This window comes from Antedon bifida, chromosome 9, assembly GCF_963402885.1.
Source record: "Antedon bifida chromosome 9, ecAntBifi1.1, whole genome shotgun sequence".
NCBI classification, from domain to species: domain Eukaryota; kingdom Metazoa; phylum Echinodermata; class Crinoidea; order Comatulida; family Antedonidae; genus Antedon; species Antedon bifida.
Window position 1 is genome coordinate 14,565,996 of NC_136234.1, and position 22,012 is coordinate 14,588,007.

The 22,012-nt window shown below is 33.4% G+C and overlaps 2 protein-coding genes across 5 annotated transcripts in view; one reads left to right on the plus strand and one right to left on the minus strand.

Moving 5' to 3' along the window:
- The window catches only part of LOC144852703 (protein PALS1-like), a 42,034-nt gene extending 25,045 nt beyond the window's left edge, over positions 1–16,989 (plus strand). For 3 of the 4 annotated variants that reach the window (XM_078710653.1, XM_078710655.1, XM_078710657.1), the window contains 7 exons: positions 1,543–1,742; positions 3,351–3,475; positions 5,060–5,224; positions 5,630–5,832; positions 7,766–7,813; positions 11,109–11,219; positions 11,989–16,989. In XM_078710653.1, the coding sequence (XP_078566779.1) occupies positions 1,543–1,742; positions 3,351–3,475; positions 5,060–5,224; positions 5,630–5,832; positions 7,766–7,813; positions 11,109–11,219; positions 11,989–12,165 (1,029 nt within the window). In that variant the 3' untranslated portion in view covers positions 12,166–16,989. The remainder of the gene's footprint in view (positions 1–1,542; positions 1,743–3,350; positions 3,476–5,059; positions 5,225–5,629; positions 5,833–7,765; positions 7,814–11,108; positions 11,220–11,988) is intronic. The other variant, XM_078710654.1, reaches the window with a different exon arrangement.
- Positions 16,990–18,437: 1,448 nt separating this feature from the next.
- On the minus strand, positions 18,438–20,829 carry LOC144852886 (tubulin-folding cofactor B-like). The gene is made up of 6 exons (XM_078710926.1): positions 20,680–20,829; positions 20,338–20,481; positions 20,105–20,204; positions 19,480–19,683; positions 19,040–19,112; positions 18,438–18,759 (listed from the first exon to the last, which is right to left on the minus strand). Exons 1-6 carry the CDS (start codon positions 20,791–20,793, stop codon positions 18,651–18,653), a joined length of 744 nt encoding a protein of 247 aa, XP_078567052.1. The 5' UTR covers positions 20,794–20,829; the 3' UTR covers positions 18,438–18,650.
- Between the last annotated feature and the right edge of the window lie 1,183 nt (positions 20,830–22,012).

Here is a 22,012-nt window from a genome sequence, read left to right on the forward strand (position 1 = left end):
ATCAGACTTTGAATAGGTTATTTATAGTTTTAATAAAGTTAATCACTTCCATAAAATAAAAAAAAAGGAAAAAAATTGTTTTCACTTGTAAAATAACATAATATGGTTAAATTCAACCAAAAATACATTGGCTGGCAGCAAATTTGACCTTTTTTTGCTTTAAATTACAGTTTTTTCAGGTAAATAAATTTTGCTTAGATCCAATTTTTAGTCAAAGTGGATAACTATTATGCAACATTAAAATGACATATTCAACAACAAAAATTATTTTTCAGGGGGAAAATACATCTTTAATATCAATAATCTTAAACGATTTGATTTAGGTAGTTTTGTAGTAGAACTTATAAATTATATTTGACACAATTTTCTTCATACCATAAACTATAGTATTACTCATTCAATCAATAATTCATAATGATTAATCTGTTTGTTTAGGCAGATTGACCATAAATCATTGTTTAAACTGTTAGTGTGTAAACAGATTTTGTGAATACTATAGTTGTTCGACTTGTGATTAATTATTAGAATGTATTTTGGGTGTTGTTATTTATGTCTTTATTTATGCACTCGTATTCTAGATTCTATTGTTATTGCTAGTGTCATAGAGAGTACAGTAATGACATCATCTACCATTTGACAAAGATTGTATTTTATATTAATTGTTGTTGTTATGCCTGAGTGATTTTCATTATTGTCTTGGTTTGTGTTAATACTATGCCTTTTCAGGAATACAGTAGAGTACATATTTTAAAATTGAATAATTCACACAAGATAAATCTATAAGATATGAATACTGACCATTATATAACTCTCAATTCTCTTAACCCAGAATTCCTTAAAAATCCACATTATTTTCTGTATAAAATCCAGACAAGATAAATCTATAAGATATGAATACTGACCATTATATAATTCTCAATTCTCTTAACCCAAAATTTCCTTCAAAATCCACATTATTTTCTGTATAAAATCCAGACTTTCAATTTTCTTGAAAATCAACCCAACAGTTTCTGAAGCTCTGTCTACACTATCAGTATCAAACTTTACGTGACAAAAAATGTGATGTGCCCATATAATAGACATGGTGATGTCATATCACCACCATATTTGGGCATATCACCACCATATTTCGCATAATATATACATATGTCACATAAAGTTTGATAGTGTAGACAGAGCTTAAGACATAAGGCACCTTTTATTACAGTAACTCCAACAATCCAAAGAAATTACAAGCACTTGCAATCAATATAAAAATAAAATACAATCTGTAGAACATATGAACGATTATAGTCCCAAGTGGCCTGGGTATAAATTTTGGAGGAAAGTAGAGGCAGGATTATTTTATAATAAGATTGCATTAACAATATAATTCTTGTGTCCGAATTTAGTCTAAATTAGGGGTGGAATTATTCTTGAACATGGGATTATAATCGGTCATTATTTGGTATTTAAAAAATTTGCATGGAGTACTAAATTTGGAAATCCCTAAATTTTCATATGTTATAGCTGATTGTCTATGTTTTATTTTTTTATTTAAAGGTACATGTAAGAGCCCATTTTAATTATGATCCTGAGGATGATGAGTACATTCCTTGTCGAGAGCTAGGCCTGTCATTTCAAAAGGGAGATATTTTACATGTTATCAACCAGGATGATAATAGCTGGTGGCAGGCTTACAGGGACGGTGAAGAAGATCAAATATTAGCTGGCCTTATACCCAGCAGATCATTTACACAGCAGTAAGTAGTTATCTGTCTTTAATGTCTGTCTACACTATCAAACTAGTTTGACAAAAAAAGTGTGATGTGCCCAATCACATTTTTTTGTCACATAAAGATTGATAGTGTAGACAGAGCTTTACAATACTAATCATTTATCATACTGTATTATATAGTGTAGAACCCCTCTTTTGAGATATCCCTCTAAAGGGGACACTTTCATGTGAAAGAAAGGAGTAGAAATATATGTTTGAACACTACGGCCAACCCCTATTAAGGAGTCACCCCTTTTAAATAGACACTTTCCTGTGAAACAAAGGGGAAGAAATTTGTTTAACACTGGCAAACCCCATTCAATGGACACTTTGCTTAATAGGGTTTTACTATATTGAATTGCTTCCCAATGTAAAGGCCTACAAATATTTCTTTTGCTGTTAAGTTTGAAGATTGAAATGTTAGGTTACTGGTTCCTGTTCAGTTTTGCAGAATGGAAAACAACGATTGAGCTCTACCATCCAAGGACATGAATCTTTTAGCATGAAAACTTCTCTGTAATTGGCAATGCTTTAAATTAAAAGCCTCACTTTGATATATATTAACCTATAATGTCTGGAAGAAATCGACAAATTACTATAATACGTGCGTAATGAATGATTATTTTGGATTTATTAACATTACAATAATCGCAACAATTACTTTTTTCCATTACTTTGTCATCATTATAAGGTCTTTGACGTCATTGTAGTTATGTAGCATTGAACTTCTGCAATGATAAACAACTTTAATTAATACAAATTCATTGTTAATTGCTACTTACTAATTGATAGGTAAATGATTCGATTTTTTTATAATATAAAATAGTTAATTCAATAAATCTTACTATCGAGGTACAGTAGTTTTATTGATTTTTATTAATAATGAACAGCTATTTTATTCTAAACTGAAACCAGATGAAATTGTTTGTACATTTGTATAATATACTTATTATTAATTATGATTTACTGTGTATAATGGACAAATTATGTTATGTGGAACCGTAAACAAGGGTTCAAGACTCACTTGCTTCAAGGTTCTGGTTGTAGAATCCAAGTCTTTCCGAATTGAAGGACTGTAAACTGTAGGTCCCGTGTACACAAAATATTTGTGTGCACCATAAGGAATCTAGTGTATCTTTCGAGAAGAGTAAGGGTTTACCATGGTGTGCTAGTTTAAATACAGCCACTGTTGTAGACAGAGGGGGAGCGCAGGCAGGACTGACATAATGTGACCCTAAAGCTCTATCTACACTATCAAACTGTATGTGACAAAAAAATATATGGACATGATGATGTCATATCACTAACATATATATATTTTTTTTATTGAATATATTACACAGAGGCACCGAACCACCTTACCTAACATATTTAGGCATATCACTACCATATTTGGACGCATCACACTTTTTTGTCCTTGTCCAACTAGTTTGATAGTGTAGACAGGGAGAAGCATGTTATTGAAAAGTATAACATCCACGTTCACAGCCCTATGAGAAATGGTTGTTAAAATGGCGCTATACAAATTGAAACATTATTGTGGACATTTTCTGTAAATATCAGAGCTGTGATTTTTAAAATGTTGTGTTTACAGACGAGAGGCAATGAAACAAACGTTACAGGATGATCCAGAACCTCAGAAAAAGTTAATGTGCGGCTGCAAATCAAAAAAGAAGAAAAAGAAGAAGAAAAAAGTGCTCTATAATGCAAATGAAAATGGTAACGTTTTTGATTAAGACGGAATATAATTATATTATATATGAGAAAAGGGTACTTAACTTAATTATAATCAGTTTCGTGCGATTAAAATAAATAAATAAATTTTTAATTTAAAATTAATTCAGGCTTATAACGTGTTATGATTAAAGCTTCAGTAACAAATGCCAGAAAATTTTTAAAATGTACATGTTTAAAAAGTTCACCTTTTTAAACATGTACATTAAAAAAATTTTGGAAATTGGAATCTGGAAAATAATTATATTATATATGGATATGGAAAATTCTGGGCTTACTTATAATCAATTTTCATGTGATGAAAATAAAAACGATAAATTAAATAATATTTGAGGATTTAGCGCGTGTTAGTAAAATCCTCAATGAGATTAACAGTAAATAAAATGCCACAAAATTAAGTGTACAAGTTAAAAAGGTAAGTTTTTAAAGCTGTATTTTATATGAGAATGGATAATTTTAAGCTTAATTATTTATAATCACATTCATGTAATATATATTTGCAAAGCACGCTCGTTGAGCTTGTGCACTCTTTGTGGTAATAATCAGTGTACCATGTCCCACATACCTGGCTCAGCCTATATATATTGTGCCAGTTCTGCGGTACATTTCATTTCGAAACCTGAGCTGCACTGACGAGATCTAATAAGATCGAAACAGTACTGTCTGCAGATTGGATATGAAGGGCTAGTGTTGCCTGAAAGCTCTGCTAACTTTTCTGGCTTTTTACTTAACGTTTTGATTTAGCTTTTCGCTTTTTTTTTGTATCTCCATTGAGATCCAGCCACTGATACCCACAGCATTGTCATTTTTTCGGTAATTTGCCTTTGGATTTATATATATATATATAAATCCAAAGGCAAATTACTGAAAAAATGACAATGCTGTGGGTATCAGTGGCTGGATCTCAATGGAGATACAAAAAAAAAAAAGCGAAAAGCTAAATCAAAACGATAATATATATATAATTGAGGCTTTAGCGCATTATGCTAAAAGCAATGCGCTTTTCAGTAAAAATAAAATGATTGGAAATTAAGAAAAATACAAGTTAAAAAGGCAAGATTTTAAAGCTGCCTCAAAATTAACAATAACAATTAAAGTTGTAGGAATATGGGAAAGAATACTATGAAATATATATAAACTTTATTTATTCACAAAACTGGTGTATACAGCACAATTCGTTCAACCGACATTGAAAAGAAAATTACAGCAGAAACCCTTCCTTTGGACATCCCCTTTTCAGGGGACACCATACCGTAGCGATAACATACAATGAATACAGTTATCCTTATATCAGATTCAGAGATTATGTTTGATTGGAGTAATAGTCTCAGACATGATTAAATTAATTAAAATTGTCTATACTGTCTGTACTATACATAGTCAGTGCTTATTTGAACGATCCATACCCCACACTACAGTGTGTGCTTTTAAGCCAACAGCTACAAGAGCCTTTTTTGGTGTTGACCTGAAAGGAACACTGCACTGTACTGATATTAATCATTTTCACAAATACTCTTTTTCAGAATTACAAATATATTATTTTATTTATAATATTTTTATTTTACTTAGAATATGAAAGTGAAGAAATTTTAACATACGAAGAAGTTGGATTGTACCAACCTAATGTCCAGCGGAAGCGACCTATAGTGCTTGTAGGGCCACACAGTGTGGGTAGACAAGAATTAAGACAAAAGCTGTTAGAAGATTCGGATAAATTTGCTTCAGCGGTGCCTCGTAAGTGTCGATAATTTGTGTTATGAAATTATTATATGCTACGTAAGTGTATTCTTGCCATTTGATTGATTAGTTTTGTATCACATGCCATTCAGTATTTGCTCTACTGCACGGTAACCATTCTATTGAATGGTTCTATTGCATGTTTAACTTTTTGAGAATTTTCTGCAAGGCTTGGTACGTAACTAACCTGTAGTGTGCACTGTCTAAAATAATTCTACCCTACAGATAAATTCAAAGCCTTACCCTTTTTAAATGGCCTAGTGCCCCATCTAGCTTTTAACATTGATTTTTGAAACAGATTAATAACCATAGAACAGTAGGTTTGTTATAAAACAAATAATTATTGCTCCCCGTCATTAAATAGAACCTTTCAACTCATAAGCATTCACTATTTGTTCTCAGACACAAGTCGAACAAAGAAAGACATTGAAGTAGATGGCGTTGATTATTACTTTGTGCCACGGCAACGATTTGAACAAGACATCTTGGCGAGCAAGTTTGTGGAACACGGAGAATATCTGAAGAACTTATATGGAACAAGTCTTGATGCTATACGGCTTGTTATCAACTCTGGCAAGTCGTGTGTTTTAAACCTACAGCCTCAGGTAAATATATACTACCATAGTAGATTTAATGCTGTACTTATCCCCTCATTTGAGACACCCCTATATGGCTTATCGCTTGATTCGCAAAAATGTCATTGCACATTGCAAAATGGGAAGGGTTTGGGAGCAAACTGCATGATGCGTACATGCAAACAACTTATCATGTACGTACGCGTCATGATGTTTGCTCCCAAACCATTCCCATCATCCATCGCGCACGCTATTTGCGCTAAACCTTATTTAGGAGAAACTCGTATTATGGGACACTTTCCTTTCAAACAAAACAGGGGGAATTTTGTTTTTCTCTGTTGAGACCAGGGAAATTTATTTGTTTGTTGAGACTAGGGGAAATATTTACGGTGTAAACCTATGTCCATACTTTTTGACCAAATCTGAAGTAATTTCACTGTCCACCATATCTCTTTTCTATGCTGTTAATTTAACCTTATGTTGAAGTGAGAGAGTGTTATCTCTCATTTTGTTTTGTCATGTACAGAATCATATTTATGTTCAATACATTATGATGTCATATTTTCTGTTCACAATTATCAACATTATAATGACTATTATTGTTACAATTCTTGGAAAGGGTGTAATCAAATACCGTAAGAAAAGAAGACAACAGTGGAACACTGTACATTTTAAAAGCATGTTACAGACGTATACTTAGTATCAGTTGACTTCACTGCTGGTGTACTTGAGATCTATGTTTAAATATGTTACATCTCTGATACCACTAGCACTAAGTCTTATAAAGTTGCAATTTGATTTCTAATGGGTTATTTATAGACACCCATAAAAAGTGCCTAGTTTTATTGTCCCTTTCATTCATTTATTTTTATCATAAAGTTAATAATGTTGATAATTGTGTTCATACTAATATTTTTTATTTGGTTTTGGAGATCTAACCCAATCATATCATTTAGACTAATTAATAACTAATTAATAAGATGGTAACATTGTAACAAAAATAGAATATTAAAAATAGTGTCTTTGTCAAAGCTAAATTAGATTGAAATTATTACAAAAAATGTTATAGATTAATAATTAATATAATGCAAAAGAACTCTTTATTTAGATTTTATTATGGAACTAAAATAAAACAATTAATGACAAATGGTTATATTACTTCCTAAATTAAAACTGTTTTAAAGAGATAACATTTTGAAAGGTTACATAACATTTTTACATAACAGTATTTTTGTCTATCGTTTCAATGTTACCGAATCTTGGCGACTAAACAACTAAGGGGTATATCCAATTCTAACAATACCGTACTCGCTTGAACAAGTGTCCCGTTAAAATATTCCGCACAAATTGGAAACAAGTTGATTAAATGACTTGTTTCTCATATGTACTTAAAAGCATTGTGCTAAGAAACCTTTACCCTCATCACTATGGTAGTGGACCATTCTATTCCTAGGCCTACAAGAGCTGGGCTAGATGTTCTTAAACTATTAAGCGTGGTTCCCACTAGCGATGCAATGCAATGTAAGAAATTGGCCTTCCAATAACTATGTTTTCCCACACATCAGTTGCCATAAACTTTGATCTGGTTCACACGACGAGCTATGTACTATGTTTCTCCGGCGTTCTTGCGTGATATATAGATTTGATTTCCAGTAGCGATGTTTGCAGCACTGTTTTGTCGTCTGTTTTGCTGCTTGTGATTACGCAATAAGGCACTTTACGTTGATACATTGCATCCTAGTGAGAACCACGCTTTAGAGCACATACGTTAATGGTGAGGAGTAAAATCCAGTATTCCCTATCATCACACCATTCAGGTTGATGCTGTATCAAATTAAGCGCCTCTCAGCAAACCCTAACAGTTTAATTTGTGCGTATAGTTGTTCAAGCAAGTACGTTACCCTGATGCTTTTTCCCGCCGTATATTGTTTGTTTCACCTAACTCGTTTTCTTTCCCAAGCAGACTCTAGTAGAGGAGATGCCAATGCAATGGAATTCTTCATGGTTAATGGTGTGTGTTAATTAATTTTCATTCTGCATCTTGTTGTTTGATGTGTTTTTTGTTTGTAGTGCTTGCTCTTTTAAAATAAAACATATGTTTGCTTGTTGCTATTTTTTATGTATAGTACGTATATATCTGTTTTACTGTTTTGTATTGACTTGCCATTTCCTATGCTAAACATTAATAATAATCTTTCATTTTAACCCAATGAAGTATACTTAATATTTAGCAGTCACCAGTACCAAGATTAACCATGGAGAACTGCTTGTGTACCCTTTTCCCCACGGGAAGCGCTATTGTAATATCAATCCCTATTTTTCCCTTGTCACTTTATTTAATGGAATTGTGTCATAAAAACGACATACTCCACCATCACTAATATTAACATTACATAGCGCACAGACTATGATAATTTATGCTCATAATCAGCGGTGCTTTACAAATACTTTTCTTAATTGGATGAAGGACCATAAATTTAGAGTATGTCCAATAAAACAACTAGTTTTCAATGCAGCAATGGCAGTTTCTATTATGTAATTTTGTTTTACTTTACTCTACTTTTGCACATTTGTTTTTGTTTATTGATAATAGTAATACACTTTTTATTTAAAAATTCATGCTATATACAATTTTTCTTGACTTTAAACAGAGTTTTGCATGTTTATTGTTTTTTATCCATTAAAAAAAATTAAAATACAACTTAAGAAAGTGTGCTGGTTATCTAAAAAGTTATGTTTATTGGGAAATTTTCTTGACTTTAGAAAGTTTTACAAAGTTGTTTTTGTAAAATGACACACAACTTTAAGAAGTGTCCTATTTATATGAATGCTTTTTTGTTATTCAACTACTGTATTTGTCCCATAGTCTCCTCACAATACTACATTTAATCAATTGATTATTTACCTATTAGTCACTGTACTCAATTTGTACTATTCTATCACTTGTGTTCGCACTTAAGTATAATGATTCTGTAAACTTGATACCATTTCGTCTGACCACAGTTTGAAATGCGAATGCACGTCTAATTGTTGATATAGTAGTATGCACTGTTTTTTGTAACAATGTGACTGTGAAAGAATTAAGACTAATTAATATAAGCTGTCAAAGTAATGCACTTACAGTACACACAAGATAAGTTTCACATTAATTTTAATAGAATAGTTTATATCATAAATTACACTATTTATCTATGATTATATTGTAGTTATTGAACTTTATGAATATCAAGAAATTTTAAGAAATTGTTTAGTCCCTGATACTCAAGCTAAGAGTCGTGAAAAGGATAAAATAATTGACACACATTCCAATAACCAGTAAAATTTAAATTTGTCAAATTTATGTTTTTATGAAAATAGATAAATATTACTTTTTATATTATTATAATTTTACCTCCCAATCAAAGACCGTACGGTACCTGCAATTAGAATCACTTTCTGTGGTCAAAGTTCACATGAAATTATAGCTAGAAATTCTAAATATAGACCATTCTGCTATTGATTACCTTATTAAAAAGACATTTGTACTTTTTTGTATATTGAATATTTTCCCGTTCATGATTTTTTGTTCAATTTTACTGCATACTTGTATTTCTTTGTTTGGTGTTAATTGTGATTTTTCAGTATTTTCATTTATATAGCTGTCACATTGTCATTTAAATATTGTGAAATTCCAAGTTTGAATTTATTTCACTTTCATTGTTGTGGGTTTTGTTCAGACTAGTAATTGTTTTCAGTATAAATATTTTGAGTAAGCTCTTATCAGACATACCATTTATTACACATAATTGAATTGAAACTACATATTTGGATTTTTGTTTGTGTTAATATATATAATTTAAGGTTAGCAGTGTTGGATACAGGATTTTGAAATATGGGGTGAGGGCGGCAGGGCCTAAAAAGTTTAAAATGAAAGAATATGTTGTATACAAAAGTCAATTAAAATTTTATATCAAATTTAATATTTATTATATCATTTGCATAAAATATATAGAAAATTGTGTTGCTCTGAAACTACACCACAGTGCAAAGCAAAAGACAGAAGTACTAAATTTAAATATTTAGGATATGCTTGTAGAAGCGGATTTAGAGAAGGGGCAAATTGTTCATACTCGCTGAACTAACACATTCGAAAACATCTGGTATGCAGGAGTAAATTTGATTGGTTGGAGGTCAAAAATCATTGACTTTCGTGTACCTTGAGCTGTCATAACGAACGAAAGATCAGTGTCGTAAGAGGTGGCTTCCACTAATCTTTTCCTGGTTAAGACCCATGGTGTTGTACGCCACGTATGACACAAAAGCATAATGCTGTAGGTCTGAACAGGCCCTTATACACAATACTGGATCTGACACTGCCTGTAGTTATAATATTCAAGTACACCTTCTATTGCATCAACAGAATTAACTTACACAGGGGTTTTCTCAGTCTATATTGCATGCTATGGACAGTATTAATTAAACAGTGTGTTTCATTTATGCATGGCAAAATGTAGATGACTGTATGTAATTGACACTAAACAAACCAATATGTTTGATAAAAAGAATTATTAATATTATCAAATGTTTAACATGTACCATGTTTGTATTACTGAGCATAATCACATGCCCAAATATAATCCCATACCTTAATTTATCCTTGATGCACTTAATCTGATTAATAGTCCCATGGTCGAATATAATCCTACATCCTAGTTCAGTTTCTTCGAGTATAGTTCCAGAGTTGATTTAACTTGGGTCGAAATTTATATACCAGGCCCAGTATCTCAATGCCAATGTCAATATCTCCAGCCCAAAATACCAGACCCAATATACCAGACCCAATATTCCAGGCCCAATATTCCAGGTCCAATGTCTCGGAGGGCCCAATATTCCAGGCCCAATTTCTCAAGCCAAATATCCCAGACTCAATATCTTGGGTACAGTACCCCATGCCCAATATTCCAGGCCCAATTTCTCAAGCCAAATATCCCAGACTCAATATCTTGGGTACAGTAACCCATGCCCAATATCATAGGCTCATTATCACGAGGCCCAATATCATAGGCCAAATATCCTAGGCCCCACCCATATGATTATACAAATATGGTAACTGTGTTTATGCACTGGTTATTTTATTACTATTTACATGATCAAATTGTGTATTTTGTGTGTTCAAAACATTTAACATTGTTTTTCCTAATATAATCATCATTACAAGTCAAGTGAAGATGTTAGACAATATACAGTACTAACACATGTGCTATTAAGTGTCCGTTTCTCAGCCATGTAAGAACATTTTATTTTATGTTATTTATTTGTTTTTTTAGTCTTTGAAGATTCTGAAGAACTCTGATTTAAAACCATACTTTGTGTTTGTGTATCCACCCAACATTGACCGGTTAAGACAACAACGAGCTGAGGCTGGTGAAACTTTAAAGGTAAGTGTCACTATGCAGTTTGGCTATCAGCAAAGGGGTGGGTGAAAGATTGAAACATGTATGGCTGTGGGGTCAGAAGTCGGTGGACCCTAAAAGCTTAGGCTAATTTAGAAACAAAAACATCTGTGTTATATTCAGTGACAGATATCACTAGAGTGGGACTACAGTTAGCACAGTTTGTTTGTTTACTCTTTGGAGCTGTATTTTGATTCCACTACCACTAATGCCACTAATGATATGGTTAGCATCTGGGTGCCTTCCATCTTAACCAATTGGCATTGCAAAGATGCGAGTCATCCGCTCCACCGATACATCATCCGTTCAGCAGACTTAGGTCCCCGACTGCTCTCACCAGTCGTTATTCCTGCTCATTTGTACCATCAGGCACAAAACATTCAAATTTTAAACGTTGAAAATGTACTACTTTTGTATTTTCATATTTTATTGTATTTTAATATGTATATATCTTAAATTAAAGTTTTGCTTTGACTTTGCAACCACTAGAGACATACACTCCAGTGATTGTTCTTAATCATCTTCTTGAGCTTGATTCTGACTGGTGGCTGGAGAAAACTCTGGCTATGTTATCATTTTCAATCAAACCTATGCACATTTTGTAAAAAAATCCGGAATGTGTTAGTGTGAACGGTTCTATTCTTAAACACTACACCCATTTCTCACAATTAATTTCCTGGATACCGAACCAGATTTCGGCATCAGTGTGAATGCAAGTTAAATAATGATAAATTTTATTTTATCCAATTTGTAGGAAGAAGCATTACGTGACATCATTGAGACTGGCAGGACGATGGAAGATCTGTACGGTCATTACTTTGACTTCATCTTAATTCACCATCATCACGAGAGGGCGCTGCACGACCTAATCACGGAGATTGAACGCATTGAGAGAGAGCCACAATGGGTACCAGTCTCCTGGTTAGGTTAAACGGATCTATCGATCTTTACATGTAGCAATAATATTTTTTAATAAAAGCACTATACAATGGAATATTTATTTTATTACCAGAAAGCGTCTTGAAATCACATATGCTTCAGTGTCTAGAATTATATAGGCTTGGTAGTCGAGAGAAGACAGGTAATAATGGTTAAAAAATGTAGCTATTTCTACACTATCAAACTTTATGTGACAAAAAAAAATATGATGTGCCCATATATGGACATGATGATGTTTTGCCACCATGTTTATACATTTATAACATTGTATCTGATAATACTGAGCCATATTTGACTGGCTTTGTTTTGAGCAGATAGTCAGCAGATCTAGGCCAACAAACTCCTCATTGTTTAAATGCGAGCAGTGGAAGTAGCAGCTCACTGCGAGGTGGTTGTGAGTGACCAGTCGATTACACCTAGTACTACTTTTCATGATTGTTCACTTGAAAGAATAAGAAGAATACAACGTAATCAATCAATCAACTGGTTAAGAAAATTGAAGATTCCAATTTGTATAGTGTTTTGCATTCCATATATATTTGATTATTAATGTCATACAAAGATATTAATTGTCTGCCTAAAATATATTTCCTTTATTCTATATTATAATCCAATTCTTTGTTGTCTTCAATATATCAGGCAGATGTTTTTTTTTATCTACTCTCCTTATGTATACCTTGAATCCGATAATTTAAATAGAATTAACATAAAACCACCTTGGTGTAGATTTTTCCAAATTATATTTTTAATGCTGAAGTATATTAAGTTAGATCTTTTATTAATTACTGATGTTTCAGTAATCTGGATATAACAGAGGGGGAAGAAATGGTTAATTAAATACAACAATTAAAATCATATAAACTACCTACTGAGGTATAAGCCCATCCCTTGAACTTGGGGTTATATCCGAGGACCAAATGCAGAGTGTGAGTCATGAATTTTTCAGCATTAACATGAGCCTGCCCATGTTAGTAGTTGAATTTAAACCACAAGATGCATTATTTGTATGGGTACTGTATTACATCTAGCAGAGGGAGTATGAACAATACATTAAACCTTTCACTAAAGGTGTAGTTTACAATAGAATATTGTTATTTTAATTGCACTTCTAAATATGGCATCCTTTATTATATTTCCTGTGTAGCGTCAGTTTTTTTAGCCATAAGTTTATTTTTTTGCAATTTTTGAATGGCGCTAGTAAAATTTTAAGTTAGAAGTTATATTGTTGAATAATTAAAAAGTGTAAATTTTATTATTTTATATTCTGTGGTGCGTAGGTTATATGTAAGATCCACAGTCAATCCTTGATTTAATTACCTTAAAAAAATCTACCTTTATATAAATTGTATTAAAATGCTAAATTGTACACAAATTTATTTCATTTTTAGTACATAATACCAGGATGGAAATTAATAATAAATTGTACATTAAAATTTGTAAAAAGTAATAATTTTCCCTGGAATATTATAGTGGTGTTGTTTGATGAAGTAGTGGAGAAGAGAGGAACAGGTTTATTTGGTATATTTAAATGAGTCTTGTACATTATTACCTTGTTTATAGATAATTGCTATAGCTTATAAATACCTTTATTACACTAATAGAAGCACTTGCAAGCTTGTAGTGCCTTTGAATATTAAAAAAAAAATAATCGTCTTCCACAGAAAGTGTAAAAAACTAGCTTTTATCATCCATTCATTATTGACTTTATAATTATATTACTAATATTGTTAATGTTTCACTATTTTTTAATATTATCATTTATATAGCAATTTATTCATTATTATGATATTAATATGTAGATGATATTTGACCAATTGCAATGCTTTATATTTTGCATGTGAATATTATTAACCTTTGACCCGAGTGCATTATAATATTTAGATGTAGTCGTGTGTATATTATTACAATATCAAAGCATTCCCAATTGTGCTTATGTTTTATCTGCAAAAGTGTTATAACCTTACGCAATACACCAGGATAGCATCATTATCGTAGCGCCCTCATTCATGCCTCAGGTTGTTGGCAGCAGTCTAGTCCTTGTAACACGGTAGTATTAAGTAAAACATGTACTGTACTACGATTGAGTCTACTGCATCAAGTGTAATACTAGAATACCAAAAAGTGTTAACACAATGTTTATTTGGTTAAAACTATTATGTGTGTATGAAAGCAATGAATTCACAGTCATTGTAGTGTTGTCGAGTTGCTTTAGTGTTATACCATGGAGGTATAAAAATAGAAGGAGAGAGCTCGGAAAACAAGCCTTTGTAATTACGTAGTCCGCCGCCTCCCCATATAGCGCAGCATGTTACACAAATGTTAACTGCGACTTACGCGCAGTGTGCCTCGGCGTGGTCGCTTCCTAGTCGCGTTCCGAGTAACTGCGCATGCCTCCTGATATCGCCGACGTGACGTCACATGTTTGTTTACTCTGCATGCAGAGGAGATAAAATGGCTGCTTACAGCAATGATTATTTTTTAGCCTAGATTATAATAATTGTGCAAGGACTACTCCATCCTTAGCCTAAAACTATAGGCCTAGTCATGGTTTCGTAATCGAATACCTCCCCCCATTCATTGTCAACAAACCCGCGAAATATGCCTAATGTATTTCGTCAATATCTTTGGCCGGCAATCATCGGCAGCCCAACGACTAACGTAAGAATGCAAAGTAATAACCATGTGTTCTTCACACAAAACTACAGCTGTATGACGACGTTTATTAATATTTTATCGAAATACATATAATTGCATGAACAGCATGTAAATTACAATAACAACTATAATGGGAGCCTGATAAAATTCGCTTAAAATGTCATATGTAAACGTGTTTGGTATCAATATTTAGAGATTTTTTAAGCGGGAAGCAAACATTTGATTGCGCAACAATTATAACACAAACAATAGCACTGCGCATGCCAAAAGTATATGTGTTTGTTTGTGTATATTTGAGGTCTCACCTCCTCTACGATAGAGGGCTATCTAGACGCGGCGGCTGACGTTGGTAACAAAGTCCGCGCAGCGCGCTGTCGGCACAAGGCTTTGGCTTTGAAAATACCATGGCGACATCCTGTTAACGCGCTACAATACATTCGAGCTCTCTCCTTCTATTTTTATACCTCCATGGTTATACACTGTACTGCATCAAATCATTTTTCATTTCTCTTGATTAACTCACAAGTTTGTTGCTTTCCATTTGCGACTTCTGACGACCAAAGATACATTGGTTGACCTGACCTGGTTAGGTCATCGGGTGACATTTGTCGGTTGTTAGTCGTCGCTCCTGATTAAATGAAGTGTAGAGTCCTGCATCAAGTGTTTTTTTGTAATTTGGCAATGTGTACTACAGTAATATGTTTTGTTAACACTACTGTGTCTGGTCAAAATGTTTGTACGCAAGCAATGAATTCACATATGTAGTGTTGTCGTGTTGCTTTTAGTTGTACTGCATCAATTTAGCTGTTAGCTGCAGTAACAAATTGTTAATTTGTTGTACAGTCAAACCAACACAACTAAATCAAGTCTGGTGCGCCACTGAGTGCCAGATTCAGTGTATTTTGTGGTACAGTAGTACTATGTATGTAAGCAATGAATTCACAGTCTAGTGTTGTCGTGTTGCTTAGTTACTAATTTAAATTAATTTTTCCTTTCACCTGTTTGATTAGTTGCTTAAATTGTAACAGTTAATTACATGTTAAGTCAACACAATTTTATAGGATTGTAATTAAGAACCTTAAGTTTACTGGTATAAATGATATAGCCTAGTAAAAGCACTTTATTACAGTACAATACTGTTGAATAAATTGTGTTTGGTTAAACACTACTATGCTGGAACACCATCATGTTTGTGTACATGCAGCCTATTCTATGTTCTAGACATAAACATACATTTTGGCACATGTGGCATGCCATACCTATACTTGAGGTGAAACAAAAACCAAACTATTTTCAAGTGGCGGTTGTAAAGAATGTAACGGCGGCAAAAAAAAAACAATTACCAGAGACTAGTTTACAAGCAATTAATTCCATGTTTGTCGTGTTGCTATGATTTTATTATACAGTTTTTACTTTATTCTACGTTTTCCTTGACCCTACGTTCTCCTTGATGCTATGTTTTCCTCTGTACCGTATATATAGCTAACGCAGTGTAGAACAACAGCGCAATATTAATTCATGTGCTTTTTACCGTTATGTCAAATATCAAATTAATTTTAGTTACATTTTGTAGATATGCATATATTTTAAGTGATGAATTTTTCAGTTTTCAGAATCGAAGCATAATATTTGTTTCCGTAAATATATAATTGAGAATATTTACTTAAAAATACAATGTACAATTTTATATGTTTTAATTACAAAGTGAAAGCAAATGATATATGTTTACTACTAAATTGATTTGCCCGATAGTAAATGATATTATTTTGAGTAATGTTTACCAAAATTAAAATGAAATGATTTAATGAAACATATGTTAAAAGAGTTGAATAAAATTTTCTGAATTTACATAAGCAAAATTTGTATATTGCAACTTGTGGGTAGGATGTTCACTTGATAAAACAAAAATATGCTTTAATTATTTTAAATAGGTGTTGACATTCCATTGACTATACAGCAACTCAATATTATACCTTGTCTGAATGTATTCCTAAGATTTGATACCAAGGGTCAGTCCTACCCCAAACTGATTGTTGTCTATTATATATTTTTATTGTAAAATAATGTACTATTTACTAATTAAGCTCACATTTTGTATGAATTGTCAAAATACAGCAAATAATGTACACTTGTAAAAATAAAGGAGTATTCATTTGTGTTACTTGAGTGGTGTTACATGTTATCATGTAAGATACAGTATTATAGTTACATGTTATCATGTAAGATACAGTATTATAACACACCTATTGTAAGTGTATCCCTGCTATTTGATTGGCTGATTATGTATCACATGCCATGTATCCATCCTCATGATAGCTGGTGGTACATTGCACATTCAAATTCTTGTTAAAATGTTGTGCAACTCAAGGCTGGTTGTACATTCAGTAGTTGTGTTATAAAAACAAAATAATGTTTGTATTTATGGAATGTATAGAATATTTTCATGAGTTGGAAGTGTAGAAAAGCTCAATTCTTCTCAGAGAATGTGTACGAAAATACTTTCAAAGCCAGATTTGAAAAAAAATCAATTCTACCAAGATCATGAAAGGAGTTATCAGTAGAACTGGTTCGTGGTCTTGCTTTTATTTGCGTAAATATCCGATTGAACTGCTTATAATTTTTGTACCAAAAAAAGTAAGGAACAATTCTTTTTATTTGTATACACTATTTTATTTCAATTTTTGGTAGCAACTTTTCTTTATGACAGCTTTCCTCGTTATGAGGAACAGAACATTTTGCAGCAACTTAAATTAAGCTTAGGCCTACTGTATATTGTGTCTTGATGCATTCACATTAAAATATAAAGCTCTGTCTACACTATCAAACTTTGTGACAAAAAAATGTGATGTGCCCATATATGGACATGATGTCATATCCCTACCATATTTAAGCATATCACTACCATATTTGGGTACATCACACTTATTTTGTCAAATTAGTTTGATAACGTAGACAGAGCTTAAGATGGGATAAACGATAACATGTTCACACTAGTATGTACAAAGAAAGATTTAAATTTTCTTGGTTTAGGCCCACTTCCTCTTAATTGATAATGTTTATTGAATATTGCTGGTCTTAATAGTCAAAGCAATTAATATGCTAACCTAGTCAGCCCATAATGAACAAACTTTATGTTTATTCATATAATCAATTGTATTTCGTTTTACACCTACAGACAATGCATTTCAACCCAGGTATTCAACTCACAATTGTTCTTTTAAACTGTTAGATTTTCATAAGGTAAGAGTTAAAGTTTTCATATGCACACACAATAGCAATGGTTTAATCTGGACCTTAATAATGACACCCTCCTAGAGTGACCCAGACCTTAAGTGTTTATGCATATATACCCTAGTACAGTACCAAATAATGCGCTTGCAGTAGCCTAGAGCCTGCAAAAGAATACCTTAGCAGACCTAAGTGTTCTTCAACATCCACATCAACATGCCACATCATCTAACTGTTCAATTATTGTTAGCCCAGGACCCACATAAGATTACACTAGCATTACCAAGACCTAAAACTGTTATCAGTCAGCACAGGGCCTACATAAAAATACCCTAGCATTACCCACAATTGTTCTAGTATTTGTAAAACAAGAAAACACAATTTGTTTGCTTAGATTTTATTCAAGCCTGCCACAATTGCTTTAACAAATCATACAAAATGTATGCAAGCCTTTAATAGCAAAACATCTGTAAATTGGCCAAGATAGTGAGTCTGCTGATCTCATATTAACAAAATACAGAAGTTTTCATTGCACACAATCATTTGCCTCTTCAACCAGCTGACGTCAGGGTACGATCGATGAACTTTGAACAGTTACATCTCATCAAGATCTTCCTCTGGGAAATCTCCGACAGTCACAAAGTTTGGTTTGGTAAAGCCTCCGTATTTATCTGGACATTCAAAATACTTCTTGCCACCAACACTGTGAATATAGAAAAGTATTACAACACAATTTATAATAGTGATATTGAACTGGTTGTGGATTTGGATTCAACAACTAATACCCCTGTCTGCAATCTAAGCAACTGTGTAGGCTAAAGCTTAGATGCAATACTGGGTCGTAAGCACGCTGTAAGTAATTTGACCAATCACGACGCGAAGGATCATGCTGACTGTCACTTGTGATTGGTCAACTTTCTTGGGTTGCACCTATGTCATTGCATTGCGTCCAGGTGGGAACAAAGCTATGCTGATAATCTCACCTGCCGTCATTCTTTCCATGAGGTTCATCATACTGTATACCAACCCACCAACCTGGTTTAAAGTCTGTTTTACCTATAAATAAAAACAAAACACATTATATTCACAGTGTAAATATCATTCCATATTCTAGCACATTTAAGACTCTCCTCAACTTAAGTACCTAAAACTGGAGGTCCAGTGTACACATGTGGTTTGTGTGCACTTTAAAGAAATCAGTGCATCGTTCAGACGAGTAGGAAGTTACCTCGGTGAGCTGGTCCCAGTCGACAGAGAAATGAGTGTCAAAATGAAATGACATTTGCTGTGTGACTATGTGACAATGCTACTTAGGGAAAATCAGCACAAAACCTCCTAAAAAATGATTTACAAAGCGATTTTTGCAGAATAAAATGTATTAAGAGCTTTGATCAGCTTGACAAAACAATTCATACATCCTCACCTACAAACATGACGGTTCCTCTTTTTACAGGGGGTACTTTTGGATTATTGACCTCACACCTTGACCCTATAGTAATAGCTTTTGCTAATGCTTCTTCTTCTGCTGCTTTCCTTAACTTCTCTTCCTCTCTCTTTTTCTCCTCTTCCGGATCCTTATCAGCATATTTTCCAATTTTATTCTTCATTTTAAAAGCACGAACTGAATCTGAAAATGAATAATATTTTACAGAAATTTTAAGGACTATTCCATTAATATATGTGTGTAATGAAATTGAAGTGTTGTGTTTGTACAGTGGACATCATGAGAATAGGCAACATTATTGCATCACCTTTTCACTGATTTTTTTGTCCATTGAAGTAGAATTCCTTATTAAAGGAACACCTCCAGGACCCAACAAAGTGTCCACTTAATAATAGGGGTTGGGCCTAGTTTATAAAGGAATATATTGCCCTTGTTCGTTTCATGAAAAAATGTCCCCTTAATAGCAGTGTCTCCTGAATATAAATAGTTGCCCCGAATGAAAGGTTCTACTACTGTAAATAAAGTTTGTCAAAAGAAAACACAAAGTAAAAAAGGTACATATTAAGAGCATATAAGAAGATAGTTTGAGACTCCTTCTGTTTACCAGTTCTAGCGCTATACTCCTCAGCAGAAATCTCAAATTTGTCTACTTTTGAAACATCTTCATATTCACCAACAGTTCTTGTAGCATCTTTATCAATAACCTATCAAGATAAAAAATGTGATCGATATATTATGTAAATTCAAATCTTCACAGTGAACAATCAATTACCAAACAATCATCGGGATTTTCCCAACTGAACATCAGGGTTTTCCCAACATCATTACACCACTTACATGTATTCTCATATTATCTTCAATTGGAAATGATCCTAGCAGCGCAGCGTCATCTGACATCGACACCATCAGTTTACCATTGGCATCAAATAACTGCAGCTCCATATATGATGCTGAAGATCCAACAATCATCTCTAATTTAGACTTTGAAAAAAAGAAGTGATATATATTACAATATTATAGGTAAAATGTCTGATACCTCTAGGCCTGACATACTTTGCCAATGACTGCTGTCTGGGTGATGGACCGGGGGATAAAGTTAATATCTAAGGCTAGCAAAAGCAGACATCAAATTGGACCCACTCAAACAGCTAGGCCTAGGCTAGGTTACCACGTTTTTACCTTTAATTCAGAAATGGTTATATCTTTTGGAAATCTACGTTGACTTCCAAATGAATTTAATGAACTAGAAATAGCAACATTCACAATATCCTGAGTTACGACGGAATAAGACATGTTTTCTAACTTCTTTTTTGGATTGGTTTTTTCCCGTTTCTCTTAATTTGTTTAGGTCTATATTATTATGGGTGTGTAGAAAGCGACGACCTCGAATTGGACGACCCCAACGACCCGGGCGACCTCGAATTGGACGACCTAGAATTGGACGACCCATAACACGAAACCGACGACCCCTATAGCCTAGCCTAGGCGTTAGGCCTAAGTGTGGTATAACATCCCGAAGCCGAACATAGCCAAAGATCTTTAAACTATACCTTATATAATACTCGCAAACAAGCAATTGATTGAAAAAATACAGAAATATCGCCATTTGATACTGAATGTGTCGAAACGAACAAACGAACAGATATGGAACGCCAAGAGTGCATCATTAAAACTGCATTCGACTCGATTAGCACACGAAATATCATAAACATGGCAAACCAGGTCAAAACGGGCCCTTTTTCAGCGGCGGGTAAGGTTTGCTCAGTGGATTGGTCATTGGTTGGTCATTGGTATTTCGACAAACATATTAAAAAGAAATTCAAAGGAAATAAATATTATACATTACATGGTTAAACCATGGACGTATAATTACATCTTCTTCATATAACGAACACTATAGGCCTACCAAGCAGCGTGTTGCGAACATGTGCATGGGGAGGGCCATAAGAAAGCTTTACATTTCACATATGCATTGTATACGGTCAAACCTTACCCGCCGCTGAAAAGGGGCCGTTTTGACCTGGGTTGCCATGTTTATGATATTTCGTGTGCTAATCGAGTCGAATGCAGTTTTAATGATGCACTCTTGGCGTTCCATATCTGTTCGTTTGTTCGTGTCGACACATTCAGTATCAAATGGCGATATTTCTGTATTTTTTCAATCAATTGCTTGCTTGCGAGTATTAAATAAGGTATGGTTTAAAGATCTTTGGCTATTTTCGGCTTCGGGATGTTATACCACGCTTAGGCCTAGGCTAGGCTATAGGGGTCGTCGGTTTCGTGTTATGGGTCGTCCAATTCTAGGTCGTTCAATTCGAGGTCGCCCGGGTCGTTGGGGTCGTCCAATTCGAGGTCGTCGCTTTCTACACACCCATATTATTATAGCGCCACCAACGGAGCAAAATGAATTATAAGAAGATTTATCATCATCCCCTTCGAAAAAGTCTACGATTAAAATATCGATTTGATAATGTATTGTTAACCTTTGTTACTTTTCAATCATTGCAATAAT